The 22,773-nt window shown below is 49.0% G+C and overlaps 1 protein-coding gene across 2 annotated transcripts; it reads right to left on the reverse strand.

The window, feature by feature from the left end:
• Positions 1–10,737: 10,737 nt before the first annotated feature.
• Positions 10,738–22,579, reverse strand: Bloc1s6 (biogenesis of lysosomal organelles complex-1, subunit 6, pallidin). Of its 2 annotated transcripts, none has more exons than XM_005376726.2 (5): positions 22,497–22,579; positions 18,444–18,585; positions 13,615–13,702; positions 11,929–12,015; positions 10,738–11,177 (listed from the first exon to the last, which is right to left on the reverse strand). In XM_005376726.2, the coding sequence occupies exons 1-5, from the start codon at positions 22,561–22,563 to the stop codon at positions 11,058–11,060; spliced, it is 504 nt and encodes a 167-aa protein (XP_005376783.1). In that variant the 5' UTR covers positions 22,564–22,579; the 3' UTR covers positions 10,738–11,057. The 2 variants fall into 2 exon arrangements, with proteins under 2 accessions (XP_005376783.1, XP_005376784.1); XM_005376727.2 differs by lacking the exon at positions 22,497–22,579 and adding an exon at positions 20,585–20,775.
• Between the last annotated feature and the right edge of the window lie 194 nt (positions 22,580–22,773).

Here is a 22,773-nt window from a genome sequence, read left to right on the forward strand (position 1 = left end):
ACTGCTTTCCTCATCTCCTGCACCAAATGCCTGCTGACCACAACCACCCCTCGAGCCTGCCTTCCCATGGGCGTGGCCATCAAAGCCTCCTGGACTGTCCCGCTCAAGGAGGCTGAGGAGCTCCACCCCCAGCACAGAACTTCTTAGGGTCATCGTACCCTTCGCACCAGCACACTGCGATGGCTGGGTGAATAACGTCCCCTGTGCCTTCTCACAGCGCGTAGCTCTTGGTGGGTCTTCGGCTACATATCACGTAGCAGCCCCTGTAGCGCGCTCAGTTCCTCCAGCCTCTTCATTTGTTCTGGTCCTGTCTGCTCGAGCCAAGAGAGAAGGAAGGTTGAAGGGAGGCGTCCTGAACCGCCACGCAGAGTCTCACAAAGCCAATGGGCTGTCCTTGAGCCAAAGCGACCACCACAGAAGCGCATGTCTCCAGCCACCGTGGGCCAGGAGCGGCCTGGAGGAAGGGTCTGGTGCACCGGCTGAGCACAGCGCTGCCCGGTGCAGTCGGTGCCCCTGGAGCTGGAGATGCACAGCGCATTCTCACAGCTGCCACAGGAGCCCGGAGTGAAGATCCGGCTGTGCGTGCCTCAGCCTGGCTTAAATGCCAGTCGGAGCCTCTGACCACGGCCCAGCTGCTGCTCAGGTCAGCAGCTCGCTGTGGACGATCGAAGGCGGCTCTGGAACACGGCTGCCGGGGAGCAAGGTGATGCACGAGGGCCCCTCCTCGTCCCTCCTTGCTGCCGCACTTCCCACCCAAGCAGGGAGGGACACTTAACGGAAGTGGCCTGGCCACTCTGGAATTTCTGGTTTCTCCAGCGTCCTTATTGACTCCGAGGGAAAATGAATAATCCACCTGGGCAAGCCCTCTAGACCGCACCTGCTCTCAGTGACTTGTTTCTAACTAAGTTCACTACAGGTAACTTCCCCCATCACCTTTCCCTACACCCCAGCTCCCAAGTACCCCCAGGCCCTCTCCTCGGGAGGCAGACTGGAGACCTGTTTGCCCCTCTCCTGATGCAACCCCTGCCTGAGTAAACTCTGCTGCAGCACTCACCGTTTTGGGGACTGGTCTCCCAGGTAACAGGCAAAGCAGGCCTGGCTGGCTCGGCAAGGTTATCACGTCCAGGGAGGCTGCCGGGCCGCATCTCACCCAGGGTCAGTCTTAGCTTTGCTTGTTCCAATACTGAGAGGGGTGGAGTTTGGAGTCTGTCTAGAATTAAAGCAGCCTTTAACTAGAAAATCAAAGAGGAGTTCTGTGACACACTCCTGTAATCCCAGCATTCTGGGAGGCTGAGGCGGGAGGATCCCAAGTTCAAGGCCAGCCTGGGCAATTTAGTGAATTGATGACTTCAAAATAAAAAATGAGAAGGTCTGGAAATGTAGCTTACTGTGCAAAGGCCCTGAGTTCAATTCCAAAGAAGGAGAGGAACAGAAGGGAGGGATAGAGGGGGAGGGGGAGGGGAGAGGGAACAATGGTGGTGGTGGTGGTAGAGGAGGAGGAGTTGTTCTGTGTATCCTCACTAGAAGGGGAAACTCACACCTCCTCCGGCTCTGCTCTTGAACATTATCGGGTTGGATTCAGAGAATCAGCAGATGAAACAGAGCAGCCTCATAATTTCCCACCATGCGTATGTAGAGTATACCAAGAAGTCAGAGCTAGAACTCCTGAGGTCAGCTTCCTCCTCCGCCTAGTCTCTGGTTTAGGAAGACAGCCCTGCGGTGGTGGCTTTGGGTTTTTCCCAGGATCAAATCGCAGCCCCACTGCTTCCCTCTGTGCGAGCAGATGCTCAGACCCAGCGGGACTCAGCTTCCTCACTGGGGGTCAGGGGACCACAGCTGCCGCCTAACTAACGTACAGCAGCTGTTTCCAGACAGGTGTAACGCGCCCGGTGTGAGACAGGTGCTCCGCTGAGCAAGGGCTCTGAACTTCCAGAAAGGGAAACTCCCAGAAACAGTGAAGACCAGGGTGTGGCCAGCGGCAGCACTGGATCTGGGTGCTGGTCTACGGCCGTACCACCCTGAACGCGCCCGATCTCATCTGATCTGGGTGCTCGCTGCTGATATCGTCTCCCAGGCAAGGAAATGTGGAAGGCCCAATGCGGGATCCTTCTTACACATTAAATAATGCATATTAAAACATTTTGGAAAATACAACACACTAGAGCAACCTATAAGACAATAAAATGTTAGATGGTCATAGTTGCACTAAATAGAGATTTGTCAAAGTCATCCCATAAGTCAGAGAAGCAGAAGACGGAAGGTAGTGTTATAAAAGCATTTGCAAGGGCTAGGGATGTGGCTCAGTGGTGGAGCTCTTACCTTGCATGCACAAGGCCCTGGGTTCGATCCCTAGCACCACACACATACAAAAATAATAATAATATAATTAATAATAATAATAAAACATTTAAAAACATTTGCATAAATGAGAAAAACAGGGATCTTGGCTCAGTAATTAGGCCTCAAAGAATCCCATGAAAAGTCTGGCATCCAGGACCCAGGTCATCTTGGGTCTGATAGCTTTGTCCCTTTCTGAAGTTGAAGTTCACGATCCTGCTTTGCCCCTGTAACACTAAGCTGGTCTCTGGGCCTGAGTCCACTCCTTCTTCAGTGCCTGAAAGACTGATTCTCTGCTATTGACTAACATATTTCTGAGGCAGCGGCTGACAAAGCCAATAGCATTCTCCACAGACCCCAAGCATCAGCTGCCACCGCAGATCCAGTCAACACGGCAGGGGAACAAAACCACAGACTTCCCAGGCCTTCTGCCTACAACAAGATCTTTGAACATTTTCCTCAGAAGAGGACTGGAATTCGGTTGATGACAGGTGGGTAATGATAAATTAATTGGACATGATTGGAAGAGAAGGAAAAAATGAACCGCAAGGGCAATAGCAAACTAGAAAACTCAAAGAGTTAGAAAATGTAGTTTTAATCCTACCAGGAAGATCACTTTCTAACATGTATGTCACTGTTTACACAAAAGGTCATCTAAAAAAGCTAACTGAAAAGCCTAGACAAATCTCATCAAATCAGTTGAGACAATACACTGTACTCTGCTAGAATTTGCAGGTGCAGGGAGCAAAGAGGCCCACGAGATGGCAGCATTTTTCCATCTACACTTTCTAATTGCTTAAAAATCTGGATTGTCCATTGGTCTTGCTCTGCTGCCAACTGCCCACCTCTTTTCTGAAGCTTCCCCCTCCAATACTGGGGATCAAACCCAGGGATCTCTATCACTGAGCTACATCCCAGGTTGATTGATTGATTGATTGATTTAGACAGGGTCTCGCTGTGTAGTTCAAGCTGGCCTTGAACTCACTATGTAGCCCCTGCTGGCCTCAAACTTGTGGCAATCCTCCTGCCTCAACCTCCTAAGTGCTGGGATTACAGGCATGTGCCACCATTCCCAGCACCTGAAGCTATTTTAAGAGACCTGGGCAATCCCTGGTCAGTGAAGAAGGCATAAGCCTGAATAGGAGAATGTGGCATCTGTTTTTCTGTCCTTCAGTACACTTACTAACTCCAACTCCTTTGATTCCCGAGATAAAGGGACCTGTTCTCATTATTTGTTTTAAATCTGACTAAATTATGTAATCAGGCATAGAACCAGTGGCATGGCCCATCCAAGGTCTACGCAAGCTCCCGAGCCATGGCCGAACTGTACGAATTTAATTTTTATTGCTACATTCATTATCTGGCATTTATATGACCCAGTTTTTTGTTGCAGCCATGCTTAGTATATATGTATCGCTCTCTTCCTAGATCTAATTCAAAACCAGCTCTGACGTTTAATTATGTGGCGATCAGCAAGGCCCCAGGACTTAAGACGCTTGGCACCAGTCTAAATGGTGCTGTGAAGATATTTTTAAATGAGATTAATCTTCTAATTTTTTTAAGCGAAGGAAACTATGAACAGAAAAAGGCTATAGGTGTATTTCTGCCGGACACGCAGGGAGTGGGGGTGCTGGCGGCCAGGGATCGGGACTGCCGTGCTCACACGCAGGCCCAGGAAGCTCTCAGGTCTCTGAGGAGCTGACTGCCAGCACCCAGCTGTGTGTTCCATCCTTCTCTTGCTTCCGGAACCCACTGAAGGCCTGGGGGGGTTGGGGGCACAGTGGTACCGCCTCCTCCTTCCCACGTGTGAGGCCCTGGAGAGTTCCATCCCCAGCACCAAGAGAATAAAAAAGTCAACACAGGCTGTTGTCCTGACGTGGATTCTGCACAGCAGTGACCACTACGCCTCCACCGCCCCCGGAGCTCCCCTGCCCTCCTGGCTAGGCAACGCCTGGCACCCTCAGCGCCCCTTCACGGCAGTGATGGCAAAGGCTGCGTTCTGTGTCCGTCCGTGCTCGTGTTGAGTACACAACAAATGTGCTGCAGCTGTCTCTAGGTTCCTAGAGACCCTAAGCCTGGACTGCAAGGACCCCTAAGTTAGGACATCAGTACTCTTCGAATGAAGCGCAGGACGCTCCACATCGGGGAGGTGCGGGGGGCTTAAATTTCCTCTCCTGAAAGAGACTGAGCCAAGCAAAAAATAATTCTGCCTGCCTGTGGACTCTGACCCTGCCCTGCTCTGCAAATTTCAGATTCGTGGTCTCCCCACCCCACCGGTCGTGTAAGCCAACTCCTTAAATTCTCTCTCCCCCATATCTGTATGTGCATGTACATCTCCCCATATGCAAATCCGGCCTATTGCTTCTGTTTCTCTGGAGAAGCCTCATGTACCAACTGTGGGCCAGAATGAAACACTGATTCAGGAAGTATCTTGAGAAATGAGCACACACATAATACTGTCAAGAGCCGAGACAAATGCGTTGTGAAAGTACTGAAGAGAAATTCTCGGGGGTGGTGATAAAAACCATAAAAAGGTGTCACTTGAGTTGCAAAGAACAAACAGGAGTCCAGTAGGCGGCACTTCAGGATGATGGGTTCTAGGCAGAGGAAACCCTCTAAGCAAAAACTGCCGTGCAAAATGAGAGAAAATCAGTGCCGCCCTCCCCTAGTGTACGTGTGACTTCAAGGTACTAAGACACAACAGCTACCGTGCGAACTCCTGCTGTCCTGTAAAGGGCTTCTACACAAACAGCATGAAACTCCACAACCCAGCAAAGATAAACAGATTATCCCAACTTTATTGTGTCCAAAGCGGAAGTTCAGAGTTGAAGCCATCTGTCCAATGTCCCAAGTTAAGCAGGAAAATAACCAAAACAGCCTGACTTCAGGGTCTGCAATCCTAATGGCTACGTCTAGGACCTCCTATGCTGGAAAATTTTAACTTTCCTGATCAAAGCAGAGGCTAGAACATTTAGATCTACAGACACGCTTGTGCTGCTTAGTAGCCCTTGTACTTTGTAACTACTTTTTCTAAGGGACCAATAAAAGCCAAGCCTAAAAAGAAGAGTAGCAGCACCCACACACTTTCAGAGTGACTTTTCAGCCCTAATCTTACTGAGCGCTGCAGTCTTCCTGGAGCGCCTTGGAATTTGTGGTATAAACCATAATTAACAGACCTCTTTTTTCCATTTACAGTGAAGTGACGGTAGAGGGCAACCTTTCGCTGTTTTTATCCTACAGTGGGTGAGTTTTATCTTATTCTTTGCACGCCTGTAAGCCTCTCTTCCTCAGGAAACACATGCGAAGGGTGGAGTACTTTGAACTTCCACGGTGGTTGTGGCCTTTCTCTTCTCCCTCCATGGCTTTTCTCCCTCCCGCCGTGCCCCAAGTTGCACACATCTCTTAAGAGTGCCTTCCTTCACGCTGAGCTTCTGTGCAGTTTTTGCTTCTTAAGTGCTTTCTAAATTAGTTGACACTAATGTCTCCCTTCACCTCTCACCTAACTCTAATGGCTTCGAAAATCAGCCTAGCCTCACCCAAATGCTAATCTAATGGGCAGATAGCACCGGACTTCTACGTGCAAATCAGGATAAAACAGCAAAGGTGAGCCAGTGACACGACCCATCTGAGTTATGATTAACTGGTTAACATGACAAACACGTAACACCCAAACTCCCTTCATCCAGAAGAAAAATCTAGAAACTATGTCACCTTTTTAATATGAGCGCAGTGATGTTTGTAAGGTTAATGATTAAGAATCATTGCTCTGGAACAGAATATATAGCTCAGTAGAACAGCATAGGTATGCTTCCATTCCAGCACCCTCCCCCGCAGAAAACACTGCTTTGGAGGTTTAAAAAATTATATATATATATGAATCTATATATGAATCTGATGGAATCCATAGACTAGTCCTAGAAATACATATATGCACAATTCTGTAAGAAAGTTAAGAGTATGTGTGTCCCTTCCAAACACCACTCCCACTACTCCTCTAAGTCCAAGCAAAAATTTAAATCCTGACCTAAAATATTCTTGGTTGGAAATTTCCACTTTTTAAAAAGCTGTACTATTCATGCAGCAATCCTACTGAAGCACTTTCTACGAAATCACTAAAAGTAATAGCTATTATTTTTTTCAAAGAATAGTTTAGAACCTTAAGAAATGAGGTCATTTCAACTAGTATCCCACAATACTTTCTATCATCTTTAAGAGATTCCAGGAGCGGGCTGCTGGTCCTATGAGTGTGAGCGCAAGCAGAGACACAGCTGGGGCCACTGAGTCAGGTGGAGTTGAGGCAATGGGCGAAGCTTACTCCAACCTGGGTGCAGGCAGGCCAAGGGCGGTAAGACCATTGGCCCAAGGGTCAGGGTGGGCGCTTGTAGGGGGTTTGGATAGAGGAGGGGTATGCAGGGAGGAATGGGAAATTTTTAGTCTGGGCCTGGGGGCGTTGGGAGTCTTGGTGACATCTTGCAGTTGCAGCTGCCTAGCGTAGTTGCTTGTGATCTTCTTCGGCAAGCTCTGGCTCCGTATCTCTGTGCCTCAGCAGATGCGAGCAGGGAGTTCTTCCTTCTCTGTCCGGGCGGGGGTCTGATATTCCTGCCCTTTTATTATAAAAGAAAAAGGCATAAAAGATGGGGAAGTCAGACTAAGTCTGTCATGGCTACTTCTGGGATGGCAGGCAGGGTGGACACACTGTCTAGAAAGGCATCGAAAGAGAGAACATGAGAGGCTGGTGTTGCAGCCTTGTTGGAAGTGCTATTTATTGGGAGGTCATTATTGTCTTGCTGTCATTGCTTGAACCTGGTTTTGAATAAAGTTAGTTAAAAATTTTTATGAGGCAGGGCTCGAAGGGGAGGATTATCACCACTGTGGGGCCTGAGATTGGCATAAGTCAGATGGTCCAGCTGTTCCAGGAAAATGGCCAGAAATCAGCCAGCTAAGGGCAGCTGCAGCTTCCAGGGGTTTCCGGGGGTGGAACTGTGTGGTATGCATAGGGCTGCTCAGGAGTCTAGGGTGATGTTCTCTGCTGTGGGTCCCTGCTTTACCCAAGGGTGGGACAGCTGTCAGGCTGGGGCGGGGTGGGAGGGGGGAGGTTGGTGCAAAGGCAAGAGAGGTCTCGGGCAGAGGGGGTCAACGCAGGAGGACTCCTAGTTGGGGACGGCGATGAAGGAACCGAGGCTGGGGACAGAAGTTCTGCGGGGTCACAGGAGGAGCAGAGAGGGACCTGCAGAAGAGCACGAAAGCGCCTGGACATGCGGACCTTGGGCTGATCACCCATGCGCTGACAACAGCTGTGCAAACCTCAGAATGCAGGGATAAGCGTGTCACTAGGTGGCAGTGGGATTTACTGTTTCTTTGAGTGCCCAGGCCGACTTACAGAGGATTTTGAGCTGTTCTGGTTTCAGGTCTGGGAGCGCGGAGCAGTGTGGGAGCTTCTAGAACACATCCAAGAGGGGAGGAGGTGGGCGCTAAGGAAGAAGACTGCCCTTGAGAGAAACGGGCGCATCAAGAGAAGGAGGGGACATCTCCAGTCCTGTTCCCGTCACAGGACGGAGCGGGAGGTGACCAAGTCGACTGTACTCGAAACTGGGTGGCCGCCAGGGACTCAGGACCGGGGGTGAATGTGACCAGCGCTGGGTTTAAAGGGCACCGCTCAGAAGCCGACCCCAGCCTACCCCGAGAGGCAGGTGAGGCACAGAGGAGAAGGAAGGCAAGAATGAAGAAACCACCAAGGAAAGCAGGAGACTTGCAGACCTGCTGGGGAGGCGTGGACCAGCGCGGAGTCTCAACAAGGGAAGGTCCAGGGCCTACGGAGACAGGACTCTCCTGGGAGCGGCTCTCATGGCCCGGGTCTCAGCACCAGATGTCAGGGTAAACTGAGGCATGACGGTGGCCCGGCACACACCTCAGTCTACCCTAACAAACTACGTGGGCATGCTAAGAGGAAAAAGAGAGGAAAGCAAAACAAGCAGAATGTTTGAAATAATTACAAGGAGGGAAATATACAGTGCTAAGCGGTAATAAATGACACTGGTAATTCAGAGATTTTTTTTTTTATTAAACTGTAAAAAGTAGTCCTCACTTTACAAGCTTGAAATCAGACAAACATATGGAGTATATAATTGATATAACTGATATAAACTATATCACCCAAAGCCTCACTGCGGACACAATCTATATTACATTCAGTGTCTGCATATTTACTCTGCAAAGTAAACACAATCTACCTTTGTTTTATAGTTCAGGACATGTTTCATATAGTTTTAAAAGAAAGATGACCTTTTTCAACCAATTGCCTACATTGTGAAAAATACAGCAAGACTTGCCGGGCTTGGTGGCAGATGCCTGTAATCCCAGCACTTGGAAGGCTGAGGCAGCAGGACTGCTGTGAGTTCGAGACCAGCCTGGGCTACAAAGTGAGCTCAAGGGCAGTCTGAACTGCATAGCAACACCCTGCCTCAAAAAGACAAAAACAAAAACAGAAAACAGCAAGACTAATCATAAAGGTTCCACTTTTAGTTAGGAATCTATGTATCGGTTACTGAACTACAGCTCAAGTTTTAAATTTTAATTATCAAGATAGTGTTACTTCTGATTTACCACTGACCTTAAAATAGTATATATGCTTACATATATGTTGATTTTAAAAAGTCTTCAAAACTTGAATATAATCATGAAAGTATATGTGCCTTACATTCATCCAACAGACATGACTTAATACAAGTCACAAAAGTTTAATTAACCAGAAGTCTGCATCTCCTTCCTGCCTGCTGGGGCTCAGTTGTACATCGGATTGTGTATCAAAAGCAGCAGCTCAGGATTTACTTCTTAAGATCACCCCTAAAAGCTGAACGATGCCATTGCTTATACATATAAATGGGGAGATGGTCTGCACCAGCGCCTCGTGTCAGCAGTATCCGAGGTGGGCCCCGCAGACACACGGGCTCCAGGTCACAACTAAGGCATCGCCATTCAGAACAGCTGTGCTTCCGGCAAAGCTCCCAGGTGAGACTGAAACAGCTGTGCTTCCGGCAAAGCTCCCAGGTGAGACTGAAACAGCTGTGCTTCCGGCAAAGCTCCCGGGTGAGACTGATTCGCAGCGCAGCTCGGGAAACCATGACCCTGGCCACGAGGCCAAGATATAGATCTCATCTTTTAAGGTGCACCAGACCCACTGGGGAACTGGAAAAACACAGAATAAATAAACACACATGTGTTTCAATAGGTCGGGAGTGATGTCCGGGGGAAGCTGCACCTTAGACTTTTTTTCTTTTTTTTTTGGTACCGGGAATCAAACTCAGGACCTTGTGCTTGGCAGGCGGGCGCTTGTGCCGCTGAGCTAGATCCCCGGCCCATCCTGAGACATCTTCATATACAGAAGCACTGAGAGCCGCACTAGAAGGGCACACCCAGCTGTCTCAGGGATGTCGCCCTGGCGCCAGTGAGCCCACCCTGGCCCGCTCAGCAGGGGACAGAGGCGACAGTAACCTTTTCAGGTAAGGTCTTCTTACGTTCTTAGATATAAGGCCTAAGCCAAGGGAATTTTAACACCATCGTTCATTCATTAAAGAAGAAAATGATTCTTTCAAACGAATTCCTTAAACCTCTAAACAGACCGTTCTCTCTACTCCAAATCTAATGCTTCCTCCCCATCAGCCCGCTATGCAGCCGAGGTGGACTCCAGCGCACCAACAACACGACTGGAGCAGATTCGAAGGGACACCTTCCCGGGCTCGTACAGGCCTTGCCTAACGGGGGACCAGCTGGAGGTTAAACACTAAACAGGAGAGTGCAACACACTCTTGATTTAAAACAGTGAAACTTCCTATTTCCCTCACAGCGGGAAAACCTAGAAACCCTGAAGGTACCAGCTGCCCCCGCCTGAGGCCACTTCCCACCTTCCCGCGGAGCCCACCCGACCTCTGCAGTGGTCGTCGGCACATGTCCCTCCCGCGTCTACGGAGTCAGGCTGCACCATCGCCCCAGCTTCAGGCCAAGCACTGGGTAAGCAGCACCACAGGGAGCGAGGCGGAGACTTTGGGAGGAGGACCCAGCCAGCGGCTCGCTCCCCCAGCCCCTCCCCCAGCCCGTCTAAGGCGCGCTTCTTTTCCTCCTTTCCCGTTCTGTCCTGCACTCTCCTCCAAGGGCCGAGGGTGCGTGATGAGACCGCTCACGCGTCCTCCTAACCCGGCAAGGCAGAGGCGAGCGTAGAACATCAGAGCCGCATGACATCAAAGGTATAAAGAAACCAACACCTTGCCAGGCGCAGTGGCGCACGCCTGTAATCCCAGCACCTAGGAGGCTGAGGCAGGAGGATCGCTGCAAGTTCGAGACCAGCCTGGGCTACAAAGTGAGCTCAAGGCCAGCCTGAACTGCATAGCGAGATCCTGTCTCAAAAGACCGAAAAAAGAAACCAAGACCTTCAAAATTACACTCACAGGCGACAAATTCACACTGATTTTGACAATGCAGCCTACATCCTTGTGAGAATCAAAGTTTTCCAGTTCACAAACAACTCAAGGCCAAAATGAAGATTGTATAATAAAGAACGTAAAGTTGAAAAATCACATATAAATATCCAAACCGCGTGACACTGTGTCTGGTGCTTAGAAGGCTTGCTCAGTGGCAGAGACGACGATCCCAGAAGAGGACCCAACCCACCACGGAGGTCTACGCCGGCGCCCCTGCGCCCCAGCAGAGGAGCACAGCCCGGCGCCTCAGGGCCTGTGAGCTGGTCTGGCCGTGAGCTGCTGCTCCCTCTCGAGCTCCCTCTCCCGCTGCTGCTCCCTCTCCAGCTCTTCCTTCTGCCTCTTCTGCTGCAGTTTAAGCGCTCTCTTCTGTGTCGGGAAGAAAAGATTTAAAACTACGAGAACAACCAAAGGTTATGGCCTCATTCAAAAGTAAAAATAGAAGTTCTGAGGTTATTGATACGTACCCCCAAATTTCTTTTCTTTTTTTTTTTTTTGAGACAGGGTCTGGCTATGTAGTTCTGGCTCACCCTGAACTATGTAGCCCAGGTTAGCCTCGAACTCGCAGCAATCCCCGTGCCACAGCCTCCTGAGCGGGAGGATTACAGGCGTGCGCCACCATGCCTGGCCACAATTTCTTATTTAAGTTTCTAAATTCATTCTGGGTAATTTAAGGTCCCCTTGATTTAAAAAAAAATTTTTGCTATTGCAGCTCCCCCTTCCCTTCCTTTCTTCCCTCCCCTCCCCCGCCCTCCTCTCCTGCCTCAGCCTCCCCAGTAGCTGGGGTTATAGGCGCAGCCACAGGGCCAGCTGTACTCCAAACTCTGGCTAAATGGGAACTGCAGCTGCGCAGCTAGGGAACACGAGCCTAGCAGCCAAGCTATGAGCACAGCAGCTCAGGTGGGGTAAAGAAACGACAGTTTGGGGTGCGGCTGCAGCTCAGTGGCACAGAAACTGCCTAGCACCCAGGAGGCCCTGTGCTCTGTGCCCAGCACAGAAAAAGGAGCGAATTTGTGAAAGAAAACAATCTGATCTAAGTACGTTCTTGCAGAGGGAGGTACAGAAAGTCAGCAACGCATCCCGGAAAGCCCTCGCCCAGGCGGACGCGAGCCGCGCTCACCTTCAGCTTGGCGGTCTTCTCGTGCAGCAGCAGCATGTCTTTCCGTATGTTCACCAGCTTGGCATGATAGTGCTTCGCCTCCGCGAACTTCACGGGGAAAGGAACAAAAGGTCAAGTGAGAAGAGACTGAGACGTCAAAGCGGATAAAGACGCCAGTGCCTACGCGGCAGTTCCGTCTTCCTAAACTGACGCTTTCTTTACTCAGAGCCTTAACTAGACCCACATTTCATTCACACTGCAAATTACAACGTTACCGCGACGACTCGGAGGACCTCAGACGCGCTTGATTCACTCCAGACTGACAAGAGTAATCCAACACAAAGCGGGCTTGTCCATTAAACTGGGCGAGGGTAACGCTTTGCTTTACAGACGTGTAACAACCCTGCAGCTGCAAGCCTGCCCGCTGCCAGCAGTTTCATTTAAGAGACAAAGACTCCGCGGCCCTCGTGAGGGAGACACGGAGCCAGGGCACACGGGTCAGCTCAGGCGACACGTCTGCTCACCAGGACAGCCACGCCGTGCCCTGTGAGGATGCGGACACACTTCCTCACGTCCTCCGGAGGGACCCTTGCGCGGTGCGCCCGCCATACCAGAAGATGCAAGAAGGCACCCTCCCAGACAGCGGGAGGGGAAACCCCGGCCCTCAGACGGAGCCGCAGAGACAAGAAAGGGGATGCGGCGCTGAGCGCTCCGCAACCTCAACAGAGCGACGTCTGACTGCGCGGCTCAGGGCGGACCCTCAGATCCACGTCTGCGCTGAGGGAAGCAGAGAGAGCCTCGGACTCAGCTCCTGCCCCTTCGGAGTACGGCAACAGGACGACGTCTGCCTGGCTCGGTCACTGAGCACTCATTCGTTCCGCAAACACCCCGCGTCCTGCAGGATGAACTCGGGCGAACACACAGGTCGGTCAGGGCAGCCTCGCGCACGCCTCACAAGCCAGCAACACGGAGCCGGAGGCGGCACCCACTACCGCGGGCCTCTGCGCGCGGCAGAATGTGGACTCTGTCGTTTCCTGTTACACGAAGACGACACTACCAAGCCACAGCTGTCCAGGGAAAGCCCACTGTCTGACACACCCCCGCCTCCCTCTGAGATCACCAAGTCAATTCCAAAGCACAAGGTCAAAGAAAGGCAGCAGCCAGTTCCCTGTTTTTGTTAATTCTCTTTTCTTAAATAATAGAGTATCGGTTCCTCTCATCAAAACGCTGTGGAATTTCTGATGAAATGCAACTACTCAGCTTCTGCACTGCAAGACACGACTGATCGTTCTCAAAGTCTCCACTCGAACCATGGCGCTAATTTTCTAGGGCATTACAAGTACGCCACACAGTTAAACAACACGCTCCCTTACAAAACCATGAACTGACACTTAACGAGAGACTGTACCCTGCTTAATGCTAAAACAGCACCCCGAAGCTCCTTCCTTCCTGTTCCCTTTTCTGTGTCTAAATTATGAAGAACTCATAAATAAGTTCCATTTCCTTTTACGAGTTCAACATTTGAAAGATAACAGTTCAAGAATACGGAAGTTCTAGTAAAGAAACTCAAGGTGTCCTGTCTAAAAGACACATTCTAAATTTTAAAAATTAGAGGATTAGATCCGAAACATACAAAAGTTGTAATGATAAGCATACACATTTCTAAAATAACACATCATGAGTTTGTATCAATGAAATCATACTTACCAAAGCATTAATATCCAACATTGAATGACATTCTTTAAATTTTGAAATCTCTTGCTCCAGTGTATCTAATAACACAACCTGGTTCTGTCTGAAATGAAAGCATACAGCCAGCGTAAAATTTACAAACTGCAAGTGCTGGTTTGTTAAAAGACGTCTCATTCACCTTGGTTACAACCAAAGGCCAAAAATTAAGTTGGAAATATACTGCCCTTCCAAGGCTTACTTGGCTTAGAATACTCTTTTTCAAAATACTGGAATATAATATTCCAAAGCCACATTCTGACAATTAAATGCATTTTTCATTCTTCCTAAATTTCAGACTCCAATACCTAAAAAAAATTAAATCACTTAAAACATTTTATTGTTATTTTAGTAACTCTCTATATTAACCCCGAAAGTTTTTTTTAATAGTACTTTGCCTAAAAAGCTAGATGTTTTATATATCTTAAAACTGCAACATTCTTGCCAGGTGTAGTGGCACATGCCTGTAATCTCACTACTTGGGAGGCTGGGGCAGGAGGATCACCATGAGTTACAGGCCAGCCTGGGCTCTACAGTGAATTCAAAGCCAGCCTGAACTATGTTGCAAGAGCCTGTCTCAAAAATCAAAACCAAATCGCAACATTCCCATAAAAGAAGCATGACTTCTCTGTTCAGAGCTGGGGAAGATGGCGAACCAAGGGATCCTAAGCAAAAAGGATAAACAAGCAAGATGAAAAAAGCACAGGAGGAAAAATCACAGCACACCTCCCCGCCCCCTCGGGCAGCCAGGGGTGTCATCCTGGAAATTCAGTTTACTTCTCTAGACTAGATGTCCATGTTTGTTTACGCAGTGAAGAGGCTACGGAACCTCTGAGGTTCCTCTTTAACATTCTGACTGCGCTCCTACTAGGATGAGAAGCCAGCGTCCCTGTCACGCCTCTCCACAGCACGCAATGGAAAAATCAAAGACACAGTCACATCCAGGGCCACCTAAATGAAAATTTTAAAGAAAAGCATGACACAGTTTGCTTGCGAAACTGCCACTGAGACAGCAGCAGTGAAAGCGAGAAAGGCCGCAGGGACCTGAAGCCCCAGCGCCGTGCACGCCTAGCGCTGACGGGCGCTGCATGGCCCCGAGTGTGCGCCTCGTGCACGCGGAGACCACAGGGAAACACAGAAGGCAAGGAGACGGCAAGTGCCCATGACGTCAGCAGACGTGGACTCATTCACGGAAAGACACAAACCATGCACACTCACGCAGGGAGTTAAGTAATAACTTTCCAAAAGAGAAAGTACCAGAACCAGGTAGCTTTCACCGGTGATGTCGACCAAGCACTTAAGAAACAATACCAATTCTCCATAATCTCTTCCAGGAAATAAAACACGTCCTCACTCACTCTGAGGCAAAACCAAACACAGACAACACAGCAAAGACATACTACAGGCCAGCATCTCTCATGGGCATGGATGCAAAATCCGCAACAAAGGCCGAGTGTGGTAGCACACACCTGCAACCACAACACTCAGGAGGCTGAGGCAGCAGGATCGCAAGTCTGAGACAAACCTAGGCTACACAGCAAGCTCAAGACCAGTCTGAAATACACAGCAAGACCTGGTCTCAAAAAAAAAAAAAAAATCCTCAACAAAATATTAACAAATGAATCTAACAATGTGTAAGAAAAATGATATACCACAGCTAAGTGGGGTTTACATTAGCTCTGTGTGTATACAACTCTAGTTCTTCATTTGAAAATCAGTGTCATCCACTACATCAACAAGCTAAAGAAAAGAAAAAAATACAGACCATACCAATTGATGCAAAAAGAAAGCATTTGACAAAATTACCTCTACTCATGATTAAAAACATCCTCAACAAACTAGGAATAGGGACTTCCTCAACTTGATAAAACATAAAAAAGCCCAAGGTAACTCTCACACAGTGAGAAAGCAGACACTTTCCTCCTCAGATCAAGAACAACGCACACCACTCTCTCTAACGCCCTACTCGGCATGTCCCAGAGGTCCTCACCAATGAATAAGGCAAGAACATAAAAGGTACAGACTGGGAAGGAAGAAATAATACTGTCCTTGTTCCCAAGTGACATGACTTCCTATGTGGAAATTTCCAAAGGATCAACAAAAAAAAATCTCCTGAAACAATATCCAGTTACAGCGAGGCTGCAGAACAGGAGGTGAAGGTACAGTCAGCGGCCTTCCTACGCACCAGCAATTTGAATGTAAAAAGCAGTACTATATATAAAGCCTCTCCCCCAGTGAAATAGTTTGGTATAAACCCAACAAAGTATGTACAGGATTAATATGTAAAAACCACACAACTCTTGGGAAAAAGTCAAAATCGACCCAGGACTGGGGATGTAGCTCAGTGGTAGAGCGCTAGCCCGGCAGGCCCAAGGGCCTGGGGTCAATCCCCAGCACTGAAAAGAAAAAGAAAAAAATCCAAATAATAGAAAGTTAATCCAAGTACACACATTAAATAATTCAGTATTTTTGAAAAGTGAATTCTTCCTGGCTTGATCTCCAGAGTTGGTGCAGTCCAGTCAAAATCCCAGCAAATTAATCTGTGGCTAGTCATGAGACAGGAGACCGGGGCAGGGGCTAAACGGGTGAAACCCTGGGGGCGATCTGTGCAAGTCAGGAGCCCAGGGCACAAGCACAGAACACAGGACCTGGATGACTCTGCGGTTCCTGAACGCTGCCCACGGGGCCAACCAGAAAAGGGCTACTTTCAGTTCTTCATTTACACCTGGCACAAAACCAAGGAGGCTTCAACAGGACAGTTTAAATCTGGCACCAAGTGAGCTTTAGCCAGGACTGTTGTCCCCTTGTTTGCAGGAAGACGAGGCCAATCTAGGAATTCCAGATATAGGGGCCCCTCGCATATCCTGTGGCCTCCGGGAGCCTTTGCATCCGCAGAGCAGCTTCACTTCCGTCTTCCAGACATGTACCTTTCTGTGTCTTGTCCACTTTCCAGTTCTTTGTTCAGGACATCAAGAACCTGGGGAGAATTTCCCTGGGAGCCAGAAGTCAGTAACAGTAACAAACTCTAAAGTTCATTCTAAAGTTTTCATACGGTTCTGACAAAAGGTTGGAAGACTTACACCGCTCAACCTCAAGACTTAGAAAAGCTACAGGCATCCAGACGGCATGGCGCTGGCCCAGACAGCAGACCAGCGATCCACAGGACGGAGCACAGAGCCCTCACACTGGCCAACACAGACAAACAGTCAACGGCCTCGACAAAGGGGCCCAGGCGATGGGAGAGAGAAGGGCCTCCCCACAGCGGTGCTGAAGGAACTGTGCGCAAAGAGACGGAGGCACAGACTTTACACGGTCATAAAAGCTAACTCAAAACAGGTCCTGGAGCTAAGTGCAAAAAGCACAACCAAACCTTCCAGGAGAAAACCTAGGTGACCTTGGTTTGGTGATGTTTTCAGATAAAATATCAAAAGCGTGATCCATAAAAGAAAAAACTGATCAGTCAGACTTCATTAAAATTAAACTGCTCTGAAAGACAATGTTACAAGTATGAAAAGACAAACTACAAACTTGGATAAAATATTAGCAAAACACATAAAGGACTTGTGTCAAAAGTTTACAAAGAACTCCTGGAAATGACCTGAGTAGACATCTGTCACTTAATAAAGAATCTGTCCGGCCTTTGTCCAAGGTTCCTGGCACTGAGCCTCTAAAATCCCCAGAATTTCACAAAGGACAGGACTGTCCGTTGTTCCGGAGCACCGTAGGACCTACTTGCATTTATGCTTGGGGGTGACCCGGGCGTGGTAGGGCCCCAGGGCTTCAGGATGGGGGCTGTGCTGCCTGAAAAGTCAGCCACACAGTAAGAAGGTTGGGGCTTTGAGTCCTGTGATATCGGCCCAGAAAAATGAAGCTAAAGACTGAGCTCAGGCTGGGGATATAGCTCAGTGGCATAAGCCCTTGCCTGGCAAGGCTGAGGTCATGAGTTCGATTCCTGGTACCAAAAAAAAAAAAAGACTGAGCTCAATTCGGTGGGCAATGACTCACGCTATCATGCCTGCATACTGAAACCTCAATAAAACTTAGGGACAGTCGGGTCAGTGGAGATTCCTGATTAGTGCAACTGGGCGAAGTTTCACACCTCAGCACGGCCTTGCTTCACTTGGAGAGGGCGCCGAAGCTCGGGCTGGGGTCCTCTCAGCATCTCATCTTAGCCTTTACAGTAAATCTGTAACTCCAAGCACAGCACTTTCTGGAGCCATGGATCTAGGCCTGTGTCTTCTGTTCATCTCTGCAGCCTCCTCTATGTAGAATGGTACCCCACGTTTTCAAGGCGGTTTCTGACCTCCCTTCAGTCTATCCAAACCCCCGCAAAATCTTCACGGCTTTTCTGCCTCCAGGACTGACTGGCATCCAAACACAAAGCATACTGCGCTCCAAAAGTGAGTTGGCAGAGAATCAAGAACGCTGCCAAGTTCCCAGCTAGGACCGGGCACCACAGGGCACCACTCTACCCTCCGTGAGCACCTCAAAGCCAGCAGTCACAGCACTACTTACTAATAATTGTAAGGTAGCTACGGTTATTGGTCAGTCCTCTTCATCTGCCCTAGAAAGACTTCTGAAGTAAGTTTTCAAAGGGCAGGTCTTACAGCAGAAGTCTAGACAGGAGTTGGAGGTATTTCTTAGAAGAAACCACTCCCAGAATATCACTTCCCTCTGTACATCGAGATCACTATGCACACCTCCATTCCCAGAAATACTCACGATTAAATGTTCCGCAGTATTATGTTTTAACCCTGTACATAACTACAAGGTCAGTGACTGCACTGGAGAGGAAATGAGTCGCTTACGTGAGCTCCTGCAGGGCCTGCTTTGATCTCTGCAGGTCTGGCAGGTAGTGAGACAGCAAACCCTCCGCCAGCTGCTCCACGGCTCTGCCTTCCACCACCACGTCCTCTGCCAAGCCTTCATCCGGAGAAGCGTCACGCAGCCCTGTTCCAAGCGAAAGTGAGACAGAGGAAGCTATTAGATCGCTAAAGGAGGTTGGGGAGTCCTAAGCAGGAAGGACGGAGTGGGTAACCGTTACTAAATCATTCTTGTTTTCAAAACCATGCAGAAATTATATAAACAAAAACTGCAATACCAAAAAATCTGTTTTCAACTCTACAGAAACAAAAATATGGGTCAACATTTATTTCGCCTATAGCTTTTTATGTAGATAAAAAGAGATGTCCTTTTGTCATTTGTTAGGGAGCGAGATTTTTAAAGAATTTCTCCCCTGTTTAAATTCAGCACTTTAGTGAGGCGTGGTAGCACACATCTATAATCCCAGCACTTGGGAGGCTGAGGCAGGAGGACTGCTGTGAGTTTGAGGCCAGCCTGGGCCACACAGTGAGTTCAAGGCCAGTCTGCACTACAGAGAGGCCCTGTCTCAAAAAATAAAAAATAAAAATTCAGCATTTTCATTTCCCACAGCAGACAGTACACAAGAGGTTATCAATACATATGGCAAATGTTTAAATTTTAAAAATTTATTATAGAAAAGAGCACACTGCGATGAATCACCTCAAAATCCACCCCCCTGCTCGAACACTCATCCCATCACTCTTGCGGCTTGCTGAAGCAGCTCCAGAGTCCTTCCATGTCTTTACAAGGTGTGATCAAAAACAGGGCCAGCGCCGCAAGCGCCACCAACAGAAAGACAGGCTTGTCATAACCTGACACCGTGTCCTCCTCCACCTTCACAAGTGTAAATTCTGCTAAGAGTGAAGAGCCCACATGCCATCCTACTCCAAGGAAGCTTTTCAGAAAGTCGAAATATAACTTTGTGTTTTTACTTTAAATCCGAAAAACACACAAAGTTGGAATTATTAAAGTTGCAAGGCAATATTCAAAGCAGAAAGAGCTAACTAGAAACTGAAACACTCCATGCATGAACTAAAAATATAATGGGAAAGAAGGGGCACGTAGGCCACCGTCGTGCCTTGGGAGGGGAAGGAAATAAATCTGACAAGTGACTCCATCACTTACGGCTTCATTACAATAAACACCAACCTCAGGTACATAGACAATACATGGTATTACAGAAGAACAGACAGAAACACCAAAATAAGGATAGTTGCACTTTAAGGCATAATGATTAATTTACTCATTCAGACTGCGTGCGTGTGTGTGTGTGTATGTGTGTGTGTGTGTGTGTGTGTGTGTGTGTGTGTTGAGACAGGGTTTCACTGTATAGCTCAGGCTGGCCTTGAACTCACTATGTAGCCCACACTGGTCTCCAACTCACGGCATCCTCTTGCCTCAGCCTCCTGAGTGCTAGGCTTACAGGCGCATGCCATCACATGAAGCTCCACTTTATATATATATATACATATTCATTTTAACTCAAGGATCTTTTTCTCCCCATCCTATTCTTATGGTAATTATTGAGTTAAGTCTCAGTGTTTTCATAAATATTTAGCTATTAAAAACCAGGTAATGCTGGGCATGGTAGCACATGCCTGTAATCGCAGCACTTGGGAGGCTGAGGCAGGAGGATCACCCAGAGTTCGAGGCCAACCTGGGCTACAGAGTGGGTTAAAGACCAGCCTGAACTACATAGCAAGCTCCTATCTCAAAAAAATACATACATACATACATACATACATACATACCAGGTAACTTACTGTGGGAGTTTAAAGAAGAAACTGTCCTTACCTCATTCATACAAAAACATTTCCTGAACATCTATACCAAGCGCCAGTTTCTGAAGTTTCAATAAGTAACAAGGCCCTTTCCTAGAAGGGATGACACTGGAGCATCATAGAGCAGGACAAATGCCTTGACCGAAACAGAAACTATTACATAAGTCTGGGAATGTCTTTTAAATGGAAATGCAGTCATTTGAGGTGAGGCTTAAGGAATGAGGAGTTTCTTCCTTCCTTCCCTTAAGTGTTACTCATTGTTAAAACCCTAAGGAGCACAAGCTGAAAAGTAAAGCCTCTCTTACCCTTGACTCCAAATGGAGTTGTCCTGGAGATTCTCACAGCCTTCAGAAGCTGTCTTTGCATGGCCATGCAAACAGTCCTTAGCACACTTCATGCTCTTCTGTGGCCCAGCTGGCCTTCTACAGCAACATCTATGGATCCTGCATTCTTTTTAACAGAATTCTACCACAGTATTCTTTGTCTTGCTTTGTTTTGGTGCCGGGAATCAAACTCATGACCTCAAGCTTGCCAGGCAGGCGCTTATGCCGCTGAGCTATACCCCCGGCCCTCTATCATAGTTTTTAAAACCAGTCCCCTATGGATGAATTATCTGCACCTTCTGCTATTTCAACCAACGCTGTTCTTCGCTTCCCAGCTAACCTCTGCGCATCTGTCACAAATCCTGTGGGATCGATTCTTAGTAGAGAGCTGGGACCAAAGGCCTGCACATTCTCTAAACAGACACTGCAAAACTGCGCCCCGAACACGGCACCACTGTACACTCCCACCAACAATCTCCTGGTGGTCTACTTCCAAATGGGTAAGAATTCTATGCGAGAACTGGAGGGGATGCAATACAGGTAAAAGAAGACAGGTGAGCACAGGTGGGAATGTAGATTCACACTGACAGCTGAGGCAAGGTGCGCTGGCAGGGGGCACACGCAGCATGCAATCATTAGGCATAAAACCAAGCAGCCAGCCCACAGCACCACTGAGTCCCACGCTAGTGGGCGTGGTTACTTAGCAGGTGGCCCTCCACTTAAAGGTAGTGAACAGGGGAACGACATGGCTACAGCTTGACCTTGAAGCAGTGATGCAACAGCAGTGGGACGGACTGGAACAGTACAAGCCTGGGGGTGGGGTAGCCTTACAACTGCAGGGGAGTTAGAGATTAATTAAGAGGGAGAAAGACAGGGGAGATGAAAATGTACAGGAAAATCCCCACACTCAATATGTAAAGGCACATTTGTAGAACCGCAGATTTGTAGGCATATTACAGCAAAAGTCAGAAACCAATTCATAGCCTGTGACTATACTCGCGCTGCCTCTTCCGTAGATACTCAGCCTGGGCTGTGTACTTCTCTGATAATGCGCTGGGCCAACCTGACTGTGTCCAGCTTGTGTTTTCCTTAGTTAGAAAATATATTTTGTTTCCAACTTGCTTCAAGGACTTCATGTCTGGGACAGACTGACCCAGTCAAGGACCCATTTAACTCTATTTGCTCCGCTCACACCGCCTCCCCTCCTTCCCTGAACGTTGAACAATTCCTTTTAAGTAACCCTGCCTGACAATATATGACGTAATTCTGGTTTTCCAAGTAACCAATCACGTAACAACCTGCTACCAGCTTCGTACTGCCCACTCGCAAACCCTATTTAAACTGAGCTCAAACCTGAGTCTGGGCTGGTGATTTGAACCCCTGGCTTCCCCCGCGCGCGAGTGTAATAAAAGTTGCCTTCTAACAACTGCGCAAAGAGTCTCCATTTGGTTTGATACTGGTTTCTGGGCTACAAATAAAGGACCGAGGAAAGGGAAAGGGCCCAGCGCAATTTCAAAGACTCAAAGTAGAGTAACTTGGCCCCTTTAGCAGATCAGACATCTGTCGTTCTATGTCCGGGCCGTGTCAAAGCAGCCCGCAGAGCAGCAAGCCAGAGTGCGGGAAAGGCCCGCGGGCTCCCTGCGAGGGGCGCTGTGTGCAGCAGCGACTTAGGAAGCTGTGAGGAGGGAGAGATCGCCGAGGAGACCAGCACCAAAACAGCGCAGAAGGCCCTACTGGGGGCAGTGGGTCCCGCGCAGACAACGCCTCGGACCGCTCCCTCCCGGCTTCCGTCCCGCCCGGCCCGCCTCGCGCGCGGACACAGCCGGCCGCCATGCCGCGTACACCTCGGGGACCCGGGACCCCGGCCCGGCCCGGCCCCGCCTGCAGCACGTACCCAGCGTTGGCTCGCCGGGCGGCCCGGTCGGGATCCCGTCTGGGGGCGGTGACCCAGGGACATTCATGTCCCTCCCGCTGGGCCCAGGGAAGGGGCACCCGGGAGGACCGTCTGAAGCCGGAAGGAGGAACCCTCAGCCGCCAGCGCCGGGCCGGACCAAAGCGGAGGCCGCACCCGGAAGTGACGAAGACGGAAGTCGGCGGACTCGCGTTACCTGGCAACCGTCAAGCTCAGACGTGAGCTTCCGGGCGCTGGGCGGGGAAGACTGGAGGTCTCC

This window comes from Chinchilla lanigera, unplaced genomic scaffold, assembly GCF_000276665.1.
Source record: "Chinchilla lanigera isolate Chin_1 unplaced genomic scaffold, ChiLan1.0 scaffold00008, whole genome shotgun sequence".
Classification (NCBI taxonomy): Eukaryota; Metazoa; Chordata; class Mammalia; order Rodentia; family Chinchillidae; genus Chinchilla; species Chinchilla lanigera.